The following is a 23,641-nucleotide window of genomic DNA, read 5'->3' on the forward strand; positions in this document are numbered from 1 at the left end:
TACAGGTTTAAAGCCATAGTAAACAGGTGGTAGATCTAGTGGGAGGTGCAGTGTATGAGGACTGCTGAATCGCGGTCTGAACCTCTGATTGACCTCTGAACTGAGGCGAGTGATGAGTCAGCCCTGGGAGCACAGGTGAAAGCAATTCACCTGTGCTGCCAGAAGGGGTAGAGCCTGGCTGCACCTCTCCTAGACCCATTTAAGAGCGGACTATGAAGGGTGAAGCATCTTTTCTGGGTGTTCCTCCTTTGGAGCTTTATGGTGGGCTCAGGGCAAAGGTAAGCACTCTGTCTTCTTTTTAGTGTAATGATCTGCTTAACTAAGTTTTCTTGTATATTTTGTAATTTTAGTACCTGTATGGTAATTGATTCTATACATGGACAGTAGCTGAGACCTGGGAAGGCATGTTAGTTTGTCTTGTTAGATTTGTAATCATTACAGCATGGTGGTTGTGAGTCAACAGCTTAAATGGGTTCAAAAGAGAGTAACTAAAATGGAGTATGAGTCCTGTGATTGTAGTTTATACCTCTGAAAGCATTGCTGGTACTCGTTCTTACTCAGGATGTTTATGAACTGCTTATTGTTGGAGTTACAGGTTAAGTACCTGATTACCATTTTTTTGCTAGAAGTATACCTCATTAGGTTTTTTAGAGGAGGAGCTATTGAGCTGGGCTGCTCCATTGGTGTGAGCCATTAAAGAGGATTTGATTTCCATTCCTTTTCTAGTTAAAATGATGGAAGTATCAGCAGGGTAAGTGGTAGTGGCACAGAAGTTGAAAAAAAAATGTGGAGTGTGTTTTGATATCCATGAGGAAGCAGAAGAGGTTGGAGGTTCCTGTGTTGTTTTGTTGTTTTTTTTTTTTTAATGTTTTGAAGACATAAATATAATTTAAGTAGAAGAGAAAGGATCTAAGTATGGACTATTGAGAGTAATTTTTATAGATCTGGGAAGACTGAAATTTACTGTTGTTTTGTAATTCAAGCACAGAACATCCATCCAATAAGTCAGATGGATTCAAGGGTGTGTTGGTTATGTAGGAATTTGAGGAAACATCAGTATGCCAGTGAAGTGTTCTTCAACTTTGTATGAGAGTGCTTTTCAGTTTTAAAATTACATTTCAGTTTGCAGTGTAATTTACAGGCTTACTGCAGTGTCATGTGAAGGAGCATTATGACCAGTACCTGATTACTGGTGGGCTGCCATTTCTTTTTCAGCTCTTCTCTATCTTGTGTTAGTTATAGCCTCTGAAGAGCAACAAGAACACATGTCCATCGCAGGTACAGAAATCAGGGCTTGCCACATGAAGGTATTTATTGTATAATAACTAAATTTGGTAATTGCAGTTGTTTGAAGTATAACCACATATGGTTTGCATTGGGTAATTATGTTTTAAAGCACAATGAGCTATATAATTTAGTTAGTTCTGGGAACTAACCCCTGGAAAAGTTGCTGTGGCTAATGCGTTTTTCATACTGATTTTATGCTAGTACAACTTCACTAGATTTAATGGAATTAATCCCAATTACCATTTACATAAATGCAAAGGAACCTTAGCATCAGTGTTACTTTACATATTGTTTTATGTGTGCTTGAAGCTTATAACCGGAGTTGATTCCACATAAAATTAAAGTTTACTACAAAGTGATCTAATTGTTCTGATTTCACACGTAAACTGCTGTGGCAAGCAACAGAACAAACAATGATACGCTGTTGTTTGGCCTTTTAGATATGCAATACTGTTTGAGCATTCAGAAGCTTTTTGGCTGTGTTTTTATCAATGAGAAGTCTGTGAAACTGCTTGACTGAAAATTACCTTTTATTAATGTGAGTCTGTCCTGTAGCTTTCTAGAGGTAGGACTAATTGTCTGATCAGTTCTGCTTTAGTGGGTGTGTGGTGTGACCCCCTCTGTCACCTCATTATCCATCTCCCTCCTCTGCCTCCTGTTACTAGTTGGCTTCTATCAACACCAGATATTTCTTCTTTGTTTTTTATTTTTTTTTTTTCGAGGGAGTATTCGTGCCTCATTCATTCTTCTGTTATGTTTAGAAACTCCATCGCAAACTTTAAGCTATTAGGAAATGTCCTCCTATTGGAATATCAAGTACACCGGGTTTGGTTGTTGGTCTTTGTTTCGGTTTTTTTTTTTTTGTTACTAGACTGCCGCTCCATGGCCGTATGTATCAACTACAGCTTTAGCTGCAGTGATGCGAGCTGTACTGGAGGAAATTCTGTGAATGTATGATAGTAAATCTGGGGTTTGTCTTGATTCTCTCCAGAGAGAGGGTTGTTACCCTAGAGAGGACTAAGGAAAAAACTACCGTTTTATCTGTAGGCACTGGAAATCCTGATATTAAGTATGTTATGGACTATCTTTTTGATCATCAGTACTGTGTGTTCTCTGGTACCCTAACATGAAATTTAGTGCTATGTTGCATGTCCAGGCTGTTAGGGGTAGAATTCCTGGAAATAATTTAAGTTGAATTTTTAAATGAGAGAATATCAAATATTCTATGCTAGTAAGCGAAAGGACTTTCCCTGGGTAATCAAGTAGATAATATGACTGAAAAATGTCTGGTCCTTTTTAACTATGAAGTTTTGTTGGTTTTGAATCTGTGCAACAATTAAGTAATGGAAGTGAATTGCAGCGTGTTTTAAATGTAGAGTCCTCTATGTAGTCATACAATTGCTTAGAAGTGGGCTAAAGGGGCAGCAGTTTCCATCTTAACATTTACTTGGAATTTTTTCACTTAAGCAAGGTTAAAATACTCTGCCTAATAAGTTATTGCATATGTCACTATTTTGTCATCTGCTTCTGAAAACTGAGAGTCTTGAAATTTAGCACATCATCCATCTGGAATACAGTGAGCAGACTACAGATTTGTTTGCCCACAAGCACTTCTGCTCAAGTTATTCTGTGTCGAGACCTTTCACAGCCAAAATTCATGTTGAAGAGGGTAGGAATGGCATTGCCATTATCCCTGAGCAGTGTTGCCTGTTTCTTCTGAGAAAGCGAGATGAAAACAAGCTCAAAATGCGTTCCTTCTTCATAGTTAGCACACTTAAACTCAGAGGAAATAAGCCTAGGCTGACGGAGATCTAATTTCTTGAAAACATTAGCCTCTAAATAATGTGGTTCTTAGTTTATGTCACACCAGTAAGCATCACTGACTACACAGAATATTGTAAAGATTTCAGAATTATACCATTTCCTGTATATACAACACCTAGCATTTGAAAACAATCTGAAAAGCCTGAAGTTGAGAGCAATGGAAACTCGTTCAGGTGGAGAGGTTAAAAAAAAGTCTTATTGACCACAGTAGCTTAAAAACAAGCTAAAGAAAATATTATACTTTGTATTTTCCTGGGAATATTCTGTGGTATCCTCTAGCCTAGAGTTGCTGGAGTTGGGGGGAAGGAGGGTTGTTGATAATTTAAGAGCTTGCTCTTCGTAAAATGAAAATCCATCATAAAATCTTATTTGGTTAAACTGAAAGGAGTGCTGGCCTTTGGCTCTGGCAGTAACATTGTTTCAGAAAATCTCCATGGCGTTTTAATTTTTTGTGTTAACGTAGATTGAAATTAGAACAAGGAACAAAACTTCAGAGGGTAATATTCTCCAGGATGTGCAGCCTTAAGATTTGTGGGCAGAACCCACAGTTAAAAGCACTAATTAGTTCTGCCGAAAAGCTAAAGGTGCCAATGCCCTAATAAACCTTATGATCATGTGTGTGTGGAGGCACTGAATGCCCCTGGTTATATGCCCTCATTTAGGAATATTACCGGTAAAATTTGTTAGCAGCAGGAGAGTGAGAAAGAAGGGGACATTTGTCAAACAACGTAGAACAGCAGCTCAGAAAGAAGTTGGATAAGATGTTGGTTGACTATGGGAATTAAAACAGTACAGAGGCAGGTTAAAAATGACCTAATTTTCCTAAGAATTTGTGCAGCAGTCAGTGCATGCAAGAGCAACATTCAAGTCATGGCTTAAAACAACAAATTGAAGTTGCAAGGAACTGTATTTAAATGTAAGTATTTTAAAAGAACAGAATTGCTGCCTAAGTAGCTAGAGGACAGAATGCAAAAAAAAGGGAGGCTGCTTGAAGCATGATGCTGGCAGTGCTGGAACCTCCTCTGCAGCTTATTTGTCTGAGCAGCAGCACCAAGGTCCCTTGAGGACTGATTGTGCTGTGTACAAACCTGGCTGGTGCTGCAGTGCAGCAGTCTGACACCTAACACCTGCAGCTGAAGTCTGCTAGCAAAGCTGAAGAGTGAGACTCAGAGTACTAGGCAGTGCAAAAACATGAGCAAAATTTGTGTCAGATATATGCATGAGCAAACCACATAGGCATACAAGTAGTGAAAGCTAGGTTAGCTGAGCTTACAGTAGTTCAGCTGTTGATTTAAAAGGCTGAATTCAGCTGCAGATCAGATCATGTAGCAGTCAGCTCAGTTCTTGATGTGCTGGAAGAAACTGAATGATTTCTTCTTCATGGAGATATTAAACATGTCTCTTTATTCAGCATGTCCTGAAATTTTTGTGTAACTTGGTTTCCATTTTTCTCCTGTATTCTTCCAAAGGATTGGGAATTGGGAATCCTGTACACTGCTTTCTGGTTAGGGTTCTGACAGATCTGCAATAGGCCTGCATGGAGCATAGATTATGCTGCTGAGTTCCAAATACAGCTATTCTCAAAACACCACTGTCCCTTTGTTTTTACAGTGGCATTGTATTACAGACCTGTATTTATTTGATTTTTTTCACCTGTAGCTCTGAGGCTTTGCTTCTGAGACAGTTCTGAAAAAATGGTAAATCCATGTAAAACAAAAGAATTTGCCAATACAATATCAATGTAATATTTTAGAAAATAAAAGCATTTCTTAATAGTACAAAGTGATTCTAATACCAAGTAAGGTGGATTTTTTTTTGTATATTTGCGTTCTTTTTTTCTCTCATCTGTCTTGACAGTAAACAACTCAAGGCAGGAAAGACATTTCTGTGTGGTACCCCACATAAAAGGGTCCAGTCTGAGTTGGAAGCTGATTGTGTTATTATAATGACACTAACAAATTCTTCAGCCCAAATTCTCTAGCTCACCAGATTACATTTCACTGTGTGTAGTTCCTCACAGCGTTTCTTCCTTGGTAATATTCTGGTTTATTGAGGAGGAGGAGATCAGAAGGAGCAGGAATCCACTACTGCACTTGCAAAATGTTGGAGATTGTGGTTCAATTAAGAATGATAGCTTGAGAGATTGGGTTGTTAGTATCCCTTTCAGCTATCCAGAGGTCTGTCCTCTCTGACCTAAGATCAAGTTTGGCTTTGAAACAATCTCCTGTTTTGATTCTCCTGCTGTCTCTGATTATCTGTATTGTTCATTCTATTTCTTTTCACGTTGCATTTAATAAGCTATTTCTTTTTCTCTTGGCTTGACTACTTATTCTGAATATGCATGGAATCTGCAGCAATCACCTTCAGGCACTGGTGAATCTTCAATACTATTATTTATAACAGATATTTTGTGGACACTACACACAGAGGTGGTAAACTTATTGAAGTGTAAAAAGAAAAACTGCTCAGCACAATGCAGTGCTTCAGGAACACATTTTGATATAGCTCTCAATCACACACAAGCATCAAGTTTTACTATCTGTCATAAAAGAACTGAATGTGATAAATTCTGTGAGCAGTATATTAAATCTAAGGCTTGAAAAGCTGGCCACTTGCACAGTGCCAACTCAAGGAAGGTGGCTTGATTTCCCTTTGGTTTTATGTTTAAGTAATTGCTATGAAATGATGTGGGTGTTATTTCTCTCTAAAATGCTGCTGTTTTGAAACTTCACTCTTCAGTATTTTCTGCACGCATCCCTTCACACCCTGGAATTTCACATAACTGGCAGAAATTGGCAGCATTGTTTATTCTTAGAAGAGAGGTAAAGGTCTGAAATGGTATGACATTATTGCACCATAAATGTGATCTCATCAAATAAGTCTACAAGTCTGAAAAATTCACAATTTTCCCTTAGGATTGCTTCAGCATTGGTTATGTTTTGTGGATTGTGTGTGTAGACCAAAACTAGCTGCAGCTGGCAGAAATAATTGATTGTTTTGATTTTAGTTCTTTGGAATGTGTCCTCATCTTACCACATGGATTAAAATAGGTATACAGAAACCCCTGTGCCAAGCTTCTGTTCCATCCTCACTGCCAGATTACACTGGGAAAAGCTGTCAAGTTTTTGCTGGTTTTCAAATGGGAAGCCCAATTCTGATATAGATGGGAGCCTGCCAAATTAAGTGCCGCAGCTGAAAGGCTTTAAGAGCTTTTCTTCACTATGTGTCTAGAAGCTGGTTGAGTTAATTCATGGCCTTAGGGAAACATATACAGCACTAGGTTTTAGCCCCCCCAGTACTCCTGTGATGATGGCTCACTCTACGGTCTAAACTGTTCCAAACTGGTACTGAAGTTCTGGCTCTGTCAGCTCCAATGTGCCATATTTTGCAAGAGGCCACTGAATGAACAACCTTTGTGTTGTTTGTTTGTTTTTTTTTTTTTTTTTTTTTTTTTTGCTGTTTTCAACCAGGACTTCATCAACTGCAGAACACTCCCTATTTCTTAAGGGGCATAAAGTGAGTAGAGCTCATATGATGTTATTTACTCTGTACAAGAACTACTTCACTTTTAATGAGAGTAATTTTTGTGAGGCTCGCTTAACAGGAAGCAGTGAGCTGGTACATCTCTGTTGCCACTGCTCCAGTTCATCACTTAACCAACTCCCTCATAAATACTGGAGAAATAGAGAAGACATGACACCTGAGGTTGTGGTGAAACCTACCCAAACCTTCCTTGTGATCAGCCTGGATCAGAGTGGGCCCTGCAGGCTCATCATAAATGAACTAAATTATTTCTACAGAGAATAGTTTCTGATTCTGCAATTTCTCCAGGTTCCTCATTAGCCCTTAATAATAGTGATGCCTCTGTTAGCCTAAGAATATCCTGTTTGAAAGAAACATTCTAGTAGCATGTTTGTATTAGTCAGACTGACTGAAGACAAGTACGAGTACTGGAAGGCGGCTTAATGAATAATTACAATGTAAAAAATTCACATAACAGGGTTCTGGATACAAGGCATAAGACAAATAAAATAATAAGTCCAGTCAGCACTGTTTTTAAATAATTTTATTTGGTTCAGTAGGATCTACTGTTTTCTTTAAGTTCCACAAAATGCTATTTTTCCTGTTTCTTCCTATAAATGATATCAAAAAAATATTTGATATCATTTATCACAGAAAAGATTGCTTCCTGGGGAGTTCAGTTACACATGCCATTCAAGTGATCCTGATAGGGACAAATGATAATAAAAATTATCCTTCCTTTGAATGTGTTTTGGATTACATTGCAGCATTTTTGGATAGAGTTGTAGGGGGATACACGCAAGAAATACAGGGTTATTTGTGCATGTGGTTTGCCATTCCTTTCTTGACAACACTCAGTCTACATGCCTTTTCTTTATTTATAGGCAAGCAGCATGCTGATATTGCATTATTCCTTTGGCTCAACAGTTCAGAGTACAGTCACAGCAAGAAAAGCAACCCTTGTAACCTTGACTCGCCTAAGATTAATTTCACTGGATTTCCCAAGAATTACTTAGTAATTTGAAAGGTAAGCCATGGTGTTAATTTGCAGGAATTTTGAAAAGAGAAGGTTACATTTTCAGTTAAAAAAAAAAAAAAAAAAAAAATGGTATTGGTATGATAATGAAGACACTGGAAAATGACATAAATACAGTTTACATTTTAATAATAATTACAGGAGACAGTGCGTGCAGTCCTATTATGCAAGACAATGTTTGCCTTTATCTAGTGCTGGACTTTAATTAGAATGCAAGGGCTAAATGTCAGTCATAATTTATTCTTATTTGCGTTCATTACTGACAGAAACAGGAATGATCATGTATAAAGAAGCACAAATGGAAACGTGACGGTTTAAAGTTGTGCAACTGTAATTAAAAGGAAGAAAAAGGTGTATGAATTGAGATAGACTGTAGTTCATTTCAGTAACATGTTGGGGTACTATCATCATGGGCACATTAGAAATAACAAGGGTGGTATTTCATCTCCCATGCTATTTTAATACAACTTCTGTCGCACATTAATAAATTATGAACAGTTATGGAAGTATTAGGAAGTATTACTTTTCAGAAAGGGTGGTCAGGCACTGGAACGGACTGCCCAGGGAGGTGGTGGAGTCACCGACCCTGGGGGTGTTCAAGGAAAGGCTGGATGCTGTGTTGAGGGACATGGTTTAGTGGGAGCTATTGGGAATAGGTGAACGGTTGGACTGGATGATCTTTTAGGTCTTTTCCAACCTTGAAGATTCTATGATTCTATGGTTGTCCCCTGGAAGGTTTTACGTGGGAATGATACACTATGAATATGATATTTATTCTCACAAAGGACTATGACTGTTGAAGCATTTATGAGTAAATTAAATGGAAATTATATCTCTCAAATAGAAGGTGTTGGTCACTTCAGATAGCAAAACACTTAAAACTCAAGTAGAAATTCACTTTTTGGGGAGAACAGGGAGTATATTTTATGTGCTTTAGTTTATTAAACTTGTTTTCAGACTCCCTACAGAAAAATTAGAGCTGCGAATTTCCAGAGTTCTTGAACAATTACTCAAAATTAAAAAAGAATAAAAATGGATGTTGTCGAGCATTGAATTTTTTTCCAGTTCCTAGCTCATCAGGTGTAAGGTTAGCCCATGTAAACCCTTCTAGCTTCAAGTAGTTGGTTTTCATCAACAAAACATGTTTTTCACCTAGAAACAAAAGTATAAGTCATGCTACACTCAGAAATCTGTTTCAACCAACATTATGTCAACAGTGTTGGACTTGAGTTGCAGCAACTCTCAATTTGGAGAATTAATAACTAGATTTAAGTTGCCACTACTCGCTAATGAGGCTGGAATGTGACCTGCACACCTAACCAGCCGTGAATAGAGAAGACAAAGCTCTAGGCTCATTTCTACAAATGTCTAAATAATATATTTTCTTGAGTGCTAATCCAAAAAAGGATCAGTGCTGCTACTGCAGCAGTATATCAACATTCTGCAAGTGTAAGCCTCTGAGTGAACCAAGACACGGTTTATTCCGGAGCTTCTTAATATTTGTTTTCCTTTTGCTGTAAACTTTGCTTATGTCTTATTCTGGGACTAGCTGATAAACCCACATTAATCCCCTTGGAGCGTTGTGTTTTGTGTAATTGTGTGAGATGAGACCAAGGTGTTGTCAGTATGTTTTACATTCTTTTTGCAAGTTTTTGCATTCCTTTTTGACTTTTGAATCATTGTTTTGCCAGTAAGAATTGTGTATAGAACTCCATTAAATACACTCTTCCGATCTCTGTTAAATAGATGTGCTGTAGAGTATAAAGCCAAACTCCTGCTACAACGTTGTCTCTTGATCTTTTACTTATCTACAAATAAGAATATCTGCCTTGAGTTTCACAGCGTATACAACCCCAGCCTATCTGACTGGGGTGCAAAAGCATTAAAGAAAAGGCCCAAGAGGATCCTTTACTTTGCCTGTAGCTTTTTAGTTGGCAGTAGGGACGTAAGTTAAGCTATGAAATACTGACTTTTTTTTCCTAGAGCAAACCCTCATTCCAATATGGATGGACAGATGTTTCTAATGTTTCTGAGAAACGAGCATGGAATGGTTGTCTTATGGTAGGTTACGTTGCCCAAAGTTGGAGTAACATACTGTGGTGTAAGCTCAGTGAATCATCAGTAACTGTTGCTGATCATCTGATTAACTGTAAGAGATGGAATGAATTTGCAGCCCAAAGAAGGAACGTACTGTATGTGAAGACACTTGCATACACCAGGCAATAGGCCATCTTGCAGATTAAAGCTTCATCTGAGAGAGCTGCTTCAGGACTGATAGGTTGTTCCTGGCTACAGCACAGTGCTAAACACGTGAGTTTTGTGAAGGTATCCTGGAAACTGATTCTGACACTGTCTTCCTTATTTTCCAGACCATTGAACTCCTACTGATCTGAAATTGAATGCTGTAGAACTTCTTTAAACTGCTTCTGGCATTTAAATGGCATTGAAGGAAAGGATTTCACAGCAGATAAGAAAGATTTCTGATAAAGTTACTTTGAGATGAGCATTCAGGAGATTTTGTCCACGGAAGAAACTTGGTTGGCCAATGGGAGCAGCAAGAAAGAACAAGGAAAGCACAGGTGAGTGCATCTGAGGTCCTTTTCACTCCACAAATCCATGAATGGATTCATGGATTGGGAATGGATTCATATCCTTGGGAACATGAGAGATTCCTGTTAAAATGGAGTAAAGCCTGTTACAAAGGGAGGAGAAGATTAGCTCTTCCTCTTAAGGTATAAAAACTGGAGGAAATTATACTCAACATATCTCTGTGTTTTGTGCTTTCACTCCTAAAGCACTTGCAGAATATGGCATTTCCTTTGCGGATGAAGTTGCTAACAGCAGCTGTAAGGTACAGACTGAATGGCTGTGTATCTAGGAGAAAACGGGTAAAAAAACATGATTTTTTGGAGTGAAAGAAACATTATGAAACACTTTAAAGAAAGTATGAGTAGCTACAGTCTGAGGAAGGCAGAGATTTGAGGCAGGCTAGAGGAGTTAAAGTATATCTATATTGTGGAAGAGTAGAAGAGACTGGTGATGTAAAATCTTGCAGAAAAGATGATGTCATAGAAGTCTAAAAAGGTTTGAATATCACACTTTTGGGGAATAGGAGTTAATCCAGGTTTTAGGTGAGAATTGTAGTCTACTGATATCTCTTAACAACTGGCTACAGCAAAGATCTGATTTAAGATGTAAGTTTTCTCTGAGGAACTGTCTGTGAAACTCCAGATTTGGCCAACAATAGCTTGCAAAAATGCTGCTAACCTCTGTCAGTCCAGACCTCATTGGGTATGCCAGACACTTGGCAGGTATTTGGTTTTCGCTTGGGTAACTAAAATGGGCAATTTGGTTACTGTTGTGCCATCAGGCTATAAATTTAATCTTTGTGTGTTTTTTAATGATGTAAAACTGTTCATACTGAATGATGCAATTCTGTAATTATGAGTGGTGGAAAAATTTGTGAACACTCAACAGGAATAAGTATATGCAAAATAAGAAGGAAGTTTAAAAAAAAAAAAAAGGATAAGGTCTCTACTGTTTGTATTGCAACAAACTTTGATATCAAAGGGTTTAACAAGAATTCTATCTCTGGCAGTAAAACCAGCAGATTGCTTTGTGGTAGCAATATATCTATAACATAAAATGATTTCTGTTATTTAGAAGGAAGCATAGTTCGGCAGCTCAATTTTTCATCCGGCTTCTAAACAGTACAGGAATCTCCTTGATAACTCAGGTGTTATTAGGTCGGAAACTACAGTTATTTAAACAAGTATGTGTAAGTGGAGTGCAGTAGCCTTAAAAATCTAGCAAAGTAGATTCTCATAAGCGTGAGTGTGAACTACATAAGTTTCTTAGTATAAGCCTCATTAAAACTGATCTGGAGGCCCTGGTGATGGGTACACTTGCCATCATCTATTTTGTATTGACATTAAGTATTTAGAATAGTGATAATGGTACAAAATGGAAAAGATAGGAGTGATAGAATCAGATAAGAAGCAACAAAGACTCCTAATTGTTACTGAGGTATGCATGTCCTTCTTTATCAGATTAATTGAAAAATAGGTGTCTGAGAAACTCTGCTGTATTTCACACTGTGTTTGGCTGACTGGCTTAAAATGAGCAGGTGTCATCCAACATTCTGTCAGGGGGCCTAGCCAAGTACTCAATTAAAGCTATCTGTTTTTCCACTCCTCAGCCCTTATTTAAAATAAATTGTTCTAAGAAGCTGCAGGTTGTTGAATATATGATTGAAAGCTGTCTGTAACAGGTAAAGTATATTTTTTAAAGCTGTGAACTGGTGGAATTCTATTTGTAAGAGTCTAATTTTTGAAAGAATTACACGTTAAAATAGTGTATTCCCATTAGCAAACACACATTAAGGAAACTAGATTTACAACCTCATTAATATTAAACTCCTTGGCACTCGACTCACAAATCAGTGATTATGATGCAATTATTTAATTACGGAGTTATCCTATTACTGAATATTAATGTGCCTTTGTGAACACTTCTGATAAAAATGAACTGTGGTGATGGCCCTGCCTTCTCACCTGGTTCTCAATCACTAGTTCAGGCTGTGGCAGCATTTCCACTACAGTAACCATTTTCAGTGCTCAGGGAAACTTCTGTATTTACTATAGTGGACAAATTTATGACTCAATTTCACCTTTTGAAAATTCTTTAGGACTCTACTGCAAACTTGCATAATCTTTTCCCTTAACAGCTCCTGGCACTGAAATGCAAACTGTAGCAGAAAAGATGGACTCATATCCTGGGGCTAGTTTTCTGTATTTTTAGGTGTTGTACTCACATGTATTATCATATTGGACACATCTTACATGATGTTGTTGCCAGGATACTTAGCACAACATCAATGCTCTCTACTAATAAGACTTGGTTATAGAGTAAACAATCATACTTCAAAGTATGAACTAAAAATGCATTTGGCCATGGTAGCCTCTCTTTCTAGGAAGAATTCACCTCTCAAACAGCTCTTTCCCTTCTATATTTTCTCACTTTGTTTTACTTCTTTTCCTCAATCTCTCTAATCACAGAGGTGGTATAATTAGATTTCATTAGTATTATAAGACAAGAAATACTGTTTGGTGATGTGTAGCAGAAATGGTGAGTCACAGCTTGAACCAGTGATTGAGCACCTAGAGGAAGGCAGGGCCAACCCAGTGGAGCTCAGGTGCATGCAATGTACCTGAGTGAGCAGAAGGGGGTGGAGGCTGGGTCTGCCCCTTTGCAGACCTCATTTAAGAGTTGGCAGTGGAGGTAAGGGTTTTTTCTGCTGGAGATTCCTGTGTATCTGTGGCCTTCTGAAGGTAAGTGACTTTAGTTTTTTCCTTTGCATCTGTGCTTATATTTGTTGCTTTTGAGCGAAGTCCTTGCTTACTGTAGCTTAGGACTTAGCTACTCTGCTCTCTCTGCTGTGTTTTTCATCGTGTTACTGTATTACAAGATGTTTGCTAATTAAAAAGATAGGAAAGTAAAGGGTACTTTTTGTCCAAGTTTAAAAAAAAAAAAAAGCTTAAGTAATTAAAATTAGTAGTAGAACTAATTCAAAAACTAGCAACTCTAAAAACTCCTGAATAGTTTGTGTATTTGGTCACCTGTTTTATTTATTTATTTTGTGGGTTACCCTATGGTTTCTGATAATTTGCAATTATTAGATTCTTTCTATGCATGCAGAAGACTTTTCTTTTTTGTTGTTCTTATACCTATCTCAGAATCCTTAGTTTCCTGTAGAGGTAATTTCAGTGTTTCTCTCAGAAAGGTTTTTATTCAAGGAAATCAATCATCTTCTATTTCTGTCATCTTCACTTATCACAAAATCATCAATGTTTGGACTGTCATCCTGCTGATGTGATGGGAACCACAAGTAGTTGTAACAGCACAAAGGAGCCCAGCCTTATCTGGAGTCCTTTCAGGAAGCCTGCAGGCTCCTGATTCGTTATTCTCCAGCTACCCGAGAATCCATTGGACCAGATGAACACAAATGGAGATCCAATTATCAGATCTCGACTCTCCACAGAGTCCATTTCCTATACTGGCTATATTGCCAGTGTTGCTCCTCTGTTGAGCAAGATCCTTGTTATTTTTACTCAGAACAAAAATAATGTTGTTGTGTCTAAAGGCTACGTTTTCTCTTTCGCAAGCTCTTCATCCTTTGCATTTAAAAAAAAAAATCTCTAGTCTGCTTTCTTTTGTGGTCTGAGGTTTCTGTATCTCTGCCAAACACTGATAGATTCATTGCAGGCTTCAGCTGCTTTGCAGAATCTGAATAGACACTGAGGCTACATAGGCAGCTTCAATTAAGCAGCTCTATGGAGCTGATATTTTTTTGTTGAAAAACAGTGTCTGTTTGCAGGGACACACAAAGCAGCAATTCCAAGGATGCAAATCAGGACAAAATACTTAAAAGATAATAACTATTAAGGCAACTAATTGTAAATGTTCTGCGGAGAATACAAAGACCCATTTACCCAGTTGCTTCCTTCTGCTGTTCCATTGTGAAATTCCAAGTATGCACATTACAGCATTAATACATATGGCAAAGTAGAATCTCAGTGAGAAATTTCCAGATTCTAGCAGCTAAATTACAGACTTTGAGACAATAAGATTTCTTTTCTAGGAGAAGTATAGCTATGAAATACACAGAGGTCTTTTTATTCCTACGCATATACACACAGCAGAGATTCTCAGTGCAGTACAACAGTGTATTTTGTCTTTCATCTTGCTTCTAAGACACAAGGATATTGTACTTCATACAGGACTTAAGTGCAGGACATGTGGTGGTGTGCTCTCTTTTTTTAACTTTTGGTGTTTTTTTTCCCCTATTTACTTTTTCTTCCTCTCCTTTGTTTTCTATTTATTTATTTATTTTTTAATTGTCTACTGGTTTATTTGCTGAGAAGCAGAAGAGGAGCTCTTTTCTTCTGGAGAAAATTTCTTGTGTGTCTTCAGTTTTTGCTGTGTTTGAAACTGCTAAGTTCAGTCCCCACCCCCATTTCCTTCTTCCCCTGGGTGTGGGAACCCAGCGGAACTTTTTTCTTGCGTTCCAATCTGAGCCAAATTATCACAAATTACTCTGTCTGGACTAAGCTATTATTAGATCAGCCAGTAACTCCAGCTGTTTTGGTTATTTCTACAACTGATTTTGCTGCTTGTTTAAAGCCCCAGAAGTACATCTCTCTCCTTCAAGAACATACTTAACCAAGCATGGGGCTGTGTCACTGGGTCTGCTCAGGTGGAGCTACTCAGGAGCACTCTGTCAGAGCCCCATTTATCTCCTGAAGGCTTGTCTTCCCAATTACTTCCATTATTTGTACAGCTTTATCGAGTATCAAAATGCTGATGAAATGCTGCTTTGACAGAGCAATGCTAACAGCTGAAGCTGTTGATCACCTGAGAACACCAACATCAATGGATGTGAGGATCAGCTCGCACTCAGTGTGAATGAGTGCAGCTGGACAAGTGCTCACTAGAAAATAATTCCTTGTAAGAAACTAAGTTCTCTGTCTCTGTGCCCTTAGTCTTTGTGTATTAGCAGGTAATGCTGTTAAGAGAAGTGAAGAGGATGAAAGTGTACTCTCCTGATCATACTTCTGTATTATCCCACACACACTTTTTCTACAGGCATGTAAAGCAAAAAAAAAAAAAGTGCCTCCAAGCTTTGAATACTTGTAGCATTTGCACACAGGCAGTGTGAATACACCAATGGACAACATATCCTGAGGAGTTCTACCTAGTGGTAAGCTACCTCCTTGTGGAGGTAATGTACATTATCACATTGAGCTTTCTTGCAATAAGAAGCAAGAATAAAAAGAAAGAAAATCCTGGTGTAAGGGTCTTAAGTATCTGTGTATCTTAAGTGCTGCTTTAGATTTTGATTTTATTCGAATATTGGTTATTTTTACTTGTTTCCAGTGTTAGTGGCTGGAAATAGTTTCCAGTAGATTCTGGAAGTATGTTGGTTATTGCTACCTGAATCTTGTATCCACCTGTGAACTGTATCACAGTCTGATCTCTTCCATTCTAGTTAAATCTGTTCTGGGCCAGTTCCAGGCATTTCTTAATCACCTCTAGCTCTGAGGAGGAACTTCAGTGCTTGCTGCCATTGCCCAGTGGCAGAGCTTGATATATGGCCAAGCTGGCATTTCAGAGACCTCATTGTTCTGTATAATCTAAGTACAGGGCTTTCATTTCTAAGTAAGACTTTCTCTGGGCTTTTACAATTGTGTTTTGGGCATATTAGAAATGGTCCTCCCTGTTCTTACTACATTCATTACCCCTTTTCCATTGTGTCCATGTTTGTCTTCTACATAATTTTAGGCTCCCAGCTGTTGCTATGCATAGTGAAAATTCTAAGTCATGGCCTGAAGCAGTGATTGAGCAGGGCCAACCCAGGGGAGCTCAGATATATGCAATGCACCTAAGTGAGCAGAGGGGTGGAACCAGCATCCATCCCTTCCCAGACCTCATTTAAGGGCTGGCAGTGGAGGCAAGGGAATCTCACTGGAGATCACTGTGTACCCGAGGCCTTCCAAGAGTAAGCAGCTTTTTTTTTCTTTGCTTCTGTGTCCATGTCTGCTGCACTTGGGCTTGTCCTCACTTGCTGCAGCCTAGGACTTTGCTACCCTGCTGTTACTGCTATGTTTTCCATCATGTTATACTGCTACACCATGTTACTCTGTGGAGCTTCATATCTAGAAACCTTCTTTGACTGTGATGCAGATCTGGCTATCTGGTTTTATTGCTCTTTGTTACTTTGTGGGTAGTGGTATTTAGGCACTGAAAACAGGTGTAGCATTATTGCTCTACAGCAGAGAACTAGAGTACAAACAACACATCCTGTTTGTTTTATGTGAGATTCTTGTCTCATACACGTTCCAGTGACTTTACTCCCTTCCGGTGTTCCTCACACTTTTCCGTGTTAGAACTGCTTTTTTTTTTTTTTTTTCTTAGAGATAAGGCCTTCTGGTGAACCTCTTTAGAGTGTCTGTGGCAGAATTGCACCGTAGAGGAATTCGATACCCAGACTGGATCAATTGCAAGGCATTGATCTGGCATTGGAATTTGTGAGGTCTTCTAGCCAACACCCACTCCTCTCATGCAGAGCTCATCTGAAGCATGTGTCTTTTGACAACAAGTACTTGTGGTGACAGGTTTGACTTGTCTGTAATACACTCCCACTGTACATTCAGTTTTATGACTAGCCTTAGGTCCTTTTATAGCATGTGCTTAGTACTATTATGTCCCTTAAACACTAAATGCTTGGGGTGGGGGTGGTGTTGGGGGGGGGGGCAGGAAGGTAAAAACTCTTAACGCTCAAGGACTGGAACAGAAATAACAGCACAGCCCATCTTTTGTATTTGTGTTATACACGTTTTTTTTTTTCTTCCTGCATAGTATTTCATTCAGTGCATGGAGTCGATGGTGCTTACTGAGTAAACACAGATATTGCTCAACATGGGGATTATTTCGTATTTTCTCGTCCTGCTCTAATGTACTGTCGCATACTTTTTTTTTTTTTTTTACTGGCCATGATCCACCTGCTCCAAAGCTGAGTTTTACTTCCTCATGTGCTCTTTCCTCAGTAAGGCTCACTGTGGAGTCACTGGTAAAAAGCCTTATGAACTGGTTTTATGGTAACTTGTATTACAAGATGGAGTGATGTTATTTTGCTTCTAGATACAATCGGGGTGGCCCTGGAAAAAAAAAAAAGCTGAAACTGTAACTGAGTTTCAAGTGTCCAACCTGAAGTGTAGCCAGATGTTGCATATCACTTTAGTACTGGAAGTGTGCACTTCATTGTTTCAAGTGCGTCCATAAGACCACTTCTTAAGAGGTTTAAGAGAGCCCCTTGTGAACCTCATGCCAAAACCCACATCCTCCAGCTTCTAAGTTGGAGCTCGCTGTTGTTTGAATGCTTTCCTTCACACAGCTCTAAGGTGATGGACCTCCCAGAGCCCAGATCAGCAGGGTTAGACTGCATTTCTTATCTCCATTTCTTTTTTTTTTTTTTTTTTTTTTTTTGACATCTCCTACGCTTCTCTTCCTGTCCAGGTCTTCTCACGATGGAGCAGGACACCTGCCCCGACTGCACCCTGCATCTTTCAGGATGCCGGAGCCCTGCCGTGATGACACCTGCACCTCCACGAACTGCTCGAGTTCCCGGTTTTCCAGCTCCCTCGCAGTAAGCAGCCTTTTTGTCTTCTTACACTTGGCTTTTAAATGGAAGCAAGACCGCGACCGCACTCCCATCATCGTGTACCGCGGTGCCGCTCGGGACCCACGCAGGCCTGCCCGGCGCGATCCCGGCCCGCTGTAGCCGCGAGGTGCCCGGCGCGGCGCTGCCCGCCGGCGGCCGCAGGTTCCTCCCCTCGCTGTCTCCTCCGCCCCCTTTTGTAGTGGTGCCAGGCGGCCGTGGGGCTTCCTGCTGACGCCGAGCCGCGGATGGGCAGGAAGGGCAGCCGGCGTCTCCGCTGCCTTTCCTCCTCTCGCCGCCGCCGCCTCCTGCTCGGCAGCCGGCCGCCTCCTCGCCCCAGCTCGCCCCGCCGGCAGGAGCGCGACAGCTCGCGGGCAGGGCGCAGGTGCGAGGCAGGCCCGGCGGGGACGGGCTCGGGGACGAGCGGCCGCGCTGAGGGAGGGCGCCGGCCTCCCCCGCCGTCCTGGGAAGGGGCGGGAGGGCCCCCGGCCGGCTATGGTAGCCCCTGGCCTTTGAGCGGCGTCGGCCGCGCCCCCTTGCCGATGGCCGAAGCCTGGAGATTGGAGGAGGACGAGGAGGAGCTGCGGGAGCTGGGCAGGAGGCACCGCCGGGCCCTGGGCTCGGCAGCAGGTGAGGAGCGGGCGAGGGTCTGGGGAAGGCGAGGCGCCGGGCTGCGGTGTCGGCCGTCTGGGGACCACCAGGCCGAGCGGTCGGAGCCTCCCTGCTGGAAGGACGCGTGGGCTCCCTGCTGCGAGTTGTGAGAGGATGGCCGGCGTGTTCCACGCTGAACAACTGATGCTTGAGTACCTGGTGTCCCCTCAGTGACTAGTCCTTGCCTGGTTGGTGGGACTGGATTCCTACCTTAGGGTGGTTCGCATTAGTAGCTTTGCTGAAGCGTGCTGACCCAGTCGGTTTCACTAAAATGAATTCAGTAGGGATGCATCTGTACCTTGCCTTGTGTCAACTGAAAGCATGTGCTCTGAGGGTGGTGAAGTGTGCTCTGAGAGATTGCTCCTCTAACCTAATGGTGACATAGATGTGTGTTGCCCACCATGTGCATCCAGTTATTTAACATACCGTGAGATAAAATGCGTGACTGATTCATCTTGTAAATCCCAGGGTGGAGGAGCACCTAGATTCAAAAGTTGTCCGCATGTAACTATTTCCGTGTAGGTAAGGATGGCAAGCCTTGGCAAACAGGAGGTAAGAACTTGTGTGTGCAAGAAAGAGTGGAGACAGGAGGTTGGGAGCAAACTTCGTAGTGACTTGACGGAAATCAGATTTTATTTGATGTGGTGAAATCCACAGTAGGCCCTGTCAGCAGTTGAAGTGATTTCTTTAATTCAGTTCTCATTGTTAATTGACAAGGAATGCCTCTATCACATTTTCCATGATAACTCAATGGGTAAATGTGGCCTTTTTCCTCTTCTCTGTAAAATTTCCTCTAGATTGAATTGTTTTCATAAGGTTTGTTTCCAGGACAATTACCAGCTACTCTTCGTGTTTCAAATTGGATTCCAAATATAGTGGCATTTAGTAATTATCATAGAACCTTAATAATTTAATAACTTGTACAATTCATGCGGTTTTGCATCCTTTTGAGCAGCAGGAATATTCCCTTGTAGATGAGAAAAACATAGCAATTTGAAGGATCTTACTGCAGAGGAAAGCTCACAACATGCTTGTCCTGCGGCTCCCCACAGCCCAGCTGTGTGAGTGCATTCCTGGGCAGGTGCTAGATTAGCAGCTGCCATTGTGGCTTGGCACACGCGCAGCATTTCCCCTCATCAAGGGCAGGGTGCAAAACCAGCATTGGTTCCTGTACAGCTTCTTCAGTAGCAAAACATGAGCTGCTAGTTCTGGTGTCTGTTCTTTAAAGGTTTGGAGACTTTTATTGGTGGAAAACGTTTCTTTCTGCTGTTCATGTATATACATATGTAATCTTATTTTTTTTTGTTGTGAAACAAAGCTTGTTCCTGGATTTTCTCTTGGGTGTAATGCTACTAATGAGTAGTAAATAGCACTTCTTCAGTTTTTAAATTTTCATTATTATTTTGTCCTGGCATCCCTCTCTAAAGCAGCCAGACACTGCCTACCTGACTTGTGTAAAGAATGTGGAAATGATGAATGTTCTGCTGTGGCTGTCGCTCCTCCCTTCCATCTGTTCTAAAGACTATGCATTGGAAAGCAGACGTAAAGCCTGCCAGCAGTGTTCTTAAGGCTTCCGTGAGAAATATCTTGTTAGGTGGATGAGTTTGTTGTCCTTCCCTTGTTTGATGGTTTCTTGTACTGTAATCTACAAGCCTCTTGAAAATTGTATTTTTTGTGTATTATGTGCAGTTACAATAACAAAACGTTAGCGTAGTTCAGCATTGAATAACTTACTGAATGTTTTTACAGGGCTTGAAAGGAGCTGATGCATCTTAGCTGGCTGTCAATTGAATCATTTCAATCTGTTAAACTAACGGTGATGATGTGCAAGTTTAATTTCTGGTAGGTTTGGTGTATGCATGAGAGTAGGGGCAGTTGCTCACCTTTGCCCTGCACAAACAAGGCTTGTATGCAAAGCAAGAGGCAGTTAGTTGAAAGGTGAAAGTTCGGAAATGCTTCAGTGTTATAAAACACTCAGACATGAAATTAGCAGTGCTTTACTGGAGGACCAGAGTACAGGATGCCATTGAATTAAGGGCTGTTTGTCCAGGAAGTTAGTTGCAGTTGTGCTACTCTGGACACAAGAGGGTGAAGCAAACTAATCTAGCAGCTTGCTGTTGAGGGGAAGGGGGTCACTACTTTCTTGGACGTACAGTTCTATTCTCTCTGGGGTCACAAGCTCTGCTACTTGTCTGACCTGCTGGTGAGCCAAGTGTGCTTTTGTGGCAGCCTGGGCTGATTGCTCTGGTGGCTGTGGAGGCTGAGCTCAGAGTTCTTGTGTTCACTAGGACGTGCACCAACCTGTTTCAGTGCACTGGCCCAGCAGAAAGCTGTTTTTCGTCTCTTTGGTAGATGACGTTCTGCGGATTCAGCTTGCTGGAGTGCTTCTGTACAGAATCTGATGAATGTTGAAGCTGGCACAAAAGAGAGAGTGGGAACATGAGGCCTGAGGGAGGTAAGATTCTATGCCAGCCAGGAGTAAGTTTGGCTTTGATTGTTGAGAAAATATAGCTTGAGCTGTTGGAGATCTACTTGTGTGTTTTTCTTTTTTTTCATGGATTAGATAGGGTGTTTGGATTTATTTTTGCTGGTTTAATAAGCTGAAGGATCTTGCTGAAGCAGTAGGCAAGTGTCAGCACTGATGTTAAAGTAGGGAATGGGTACTTGTAGATATTGCTGGATGAGGTGGGATCAGAGCCTTGCTTGTCCATGACAGTTCATCTTAGATAGCTTAACTACGTTTTGTGATGGCCTATTTACACCATTGCATGTCATGCCAATAGGTGAGTTATCTCTGAATTCAAGAAAGCTTTTTTTGATTAGCATATTCTGGAAAAACTGGAAGAAAACAGGAGCAGAGCACTTGGCGAATCGTGTTAATAGAACGGTTTTCTTTTTGAAAAAATGCTGGTTGTCTTGGTTTTATTTCTTTTCACTGTTCAAGTAATAGGAAATAAAACTAGGATATATTCTTAAAAAAAAAAAAAGCTACACAGATAAATGAGATGGAATTGCTCCTATGAGGAACTTTTTCAAACAATATAAATAAAATGTGATTCTTTATTCCCTTCTTTTGTCCCATGTTTGGGCTGCATACATTCTTATTCAAAGTTACAGAAAACATTCTAACAGAATCTTGAATTTCAACAGATTTTTTTTTAATTTAGAGTATTAGTATTCTTACTTTATTAAAAAAGTGCTGTGAATATTAAAAAAGAAAAATCAAACAAACTTAAGATGTTCTATTCCTTTAGACTTATTTATCCAATTAAACTTTGGACTCTGTGGTATGCTTTCCTGTGTTGAGTAGCTTTGTATTTTGTGTGTACATAGTAAAATAAGTGCATTTCCAGGAGACCTTATAGTGAGTCCAGTAAATCTTAGTTATGAATTGCTTTGGTTAATTTTGTGTCTGTCCACTAAAGACTTGCCCTTTTAGGAGTGAGAGAAAATCTCAGTATTCTGGTGTTACCTGAAGCACATGGGAAATTTAAACTCATTTAGCATGTATGTCATTTCACTTTGAATTCTAGTCAGTGTTCCTACAAAAAGATGAATCTGTAATGGAGGTAGCAGATGTTTCTTTACTTCAAATAAGAAGAAAAATAGCCAAATGTAGAAGTCAGTAATAAAATTGAAGTTCATAATGAAGAACTATTGTGATTTTTAATTTAATATGCAGTTAAAACTACAGATGGCCAGTAGTACAGAAAGACATTAACCTAATTTAATATTATTCTGTTTTTATGGCAAATGTTTGTCTGTGGTTTGCTCCTGCACAGTGGCTATAAATTTTGATATGTTGACTAAAATATCTGATGATTTTTTTCCTGTTTCTTCCCATAGTTTGGGAGTGTTTTCTGGAACTTATCAGCTCTATCAGGCTTATTTAGGTTATGGGTGAAATTACCGTTTTTTGGTTGGTCAGTTGAATGGATGTTTTGGTTTTCAGCCAAAACAAAATCCAGTTAAGATGGATCAATTTTTTTAAACTCCCACAACTCCCACATCATACTGGTGCTGACTTGTTTTGGAAGCTGAGAACAATGAGCTGTGTCAAATGTGACAAATTAAGGTTGAACATTGCCCCTCTCAACATGCTGAGAACTTAAGGCGGTATGTTGGTGGAGTGTGGCTGAAGAAATGCAGGGAACAGTACTTTGCAGGCATCAGGGACTCTTTTTCGCAGATAATATTTGCTACAGGAGTGTTGTAGTTGTTCCCAAATTACTTCATATGTGTTCAGTCTCCAGGATAAAAGAGTAAGGTCTGAGACTGTTCATGAAATTCAGCCTGTAACTGATTGAGTGATGATCTTTAGGGTTCACTGGATCATAATATGAACAGCTTGGTCATAACAGCTCCCATGGGGTGCTGTGACCCTGGGGTAGAGAAAAAAATGTGATGCAGAGAAAGTGGCTGTAGGAATTAGGTGTTGTATTACTATAAGCTTAACTAAACCTTACATTTATGTAGGGGAACAATCTGCTTCTGCTTACAGAAGTCAGGAATGGTCAACTGGGATCTTTGTCATCAGCATTCTTGTGTCCTTCAGTACTAATCTGGAAGTTGTTCCACTTTTCTGCAGTAAGAGTAACCAACTCAAAAGGGGAGAAGATAATAACAGATCAATTGTATTGTATGAATGCAAAGTATACTTGTGATCTGCTAGCCTGTCCGTGTGCACACAAGAAGTCCTTGAAAAGAAGAAAGCTTTGTGAGCGTTTATTTAATCAGATGGATCACAAGTTAAAGAGGTGGAAAGGTTGGTTGCCAGCTGGATTAAGAGCTCTTGTTTTCTTGGGATTTGGTCTATTTTAGTTTTTGCAGTCCCAATTCAGGCTCCAGGGCTTCCAGCTTTGTGATTGAGGCACCACACAGTAAAGCATTTAAAGAACACCAATAATGTAATTCTTATGTAATAATCTCATGCTAGAGCTAGTATGTTATATCAGGTAAGGATTACCTGGTTAATTAGATTACCTGGTAAGGTTTTTTCTATAGCTTACTGAAGTTACTGCATGTTTCCCCTAAATTTATTGCTCCGCAAATCTGGTTTGGGGTTTGGTGGGTTAAGCGTAGGACTGTTAAGTTTTTGTGCAGGT

At 40.1% G+C, this 23,641-nt stretch overlaps 1 protein-coding gene across 12 annotated transcripts in view; it reads left to right on the plus strand.

The window, feature by feature from the left end:
- Positions 1–7,560: 7,560 nt before the first annotated feature.
- The window catches only part of SH3D19 (SH3 domain containing 19), an 87,839-nt gene continuing 71,758 nt past the window's right edge, over positions 7,561–23,641 (plus strand). For 3 of the 12 annotated variants that reach the window (XM_052690234.1, XM_052690235.1, XM_052690236.1), the window contains exon 1: positions 18,119–18,515. In XM_052690234.1, coding sequence (XP_052546194.1) covers positions 18,134–18,515 — 382 coding nt within the window. In that variant the 5' untranslated portion in view covers positions 18,119–18,133. Of the gene's footprint in view, positions 7,661–10,038; positions 10,249–12,936; positions 13,013–16,033; positions 16,227–16,642; positions 16,843–17,743; positions 17,874–18,118; positions 18,516–20,532; positions 20,590–20,688; positions 20,992–23,641 lie in introns of those variants that run through there. The other 9 variants (XM_052690244.1, XM_052690249.1, XM_052690237.1 and 6 more) reach the window with 8 other exon arrangements.

The sequence above is a fragment of the Tympanuchus pallidicinctus genome, unplaced genomic scaffold, assembly GCF_026119805.1.
Source record: "Tympanuchus pallidicinctus isolate F22 unplaced genomic scaffold, pur_lepc_1.0 scaffold26, whole genome shotgun sequence".
In the NCBI taxonomy this organism is placed as follows: Eukaryota; Metazoa; Chordata; class Aves; order Galliformes; family Phasianidae; genus Tympanuchus; species Tympanuchus pallidicinctus.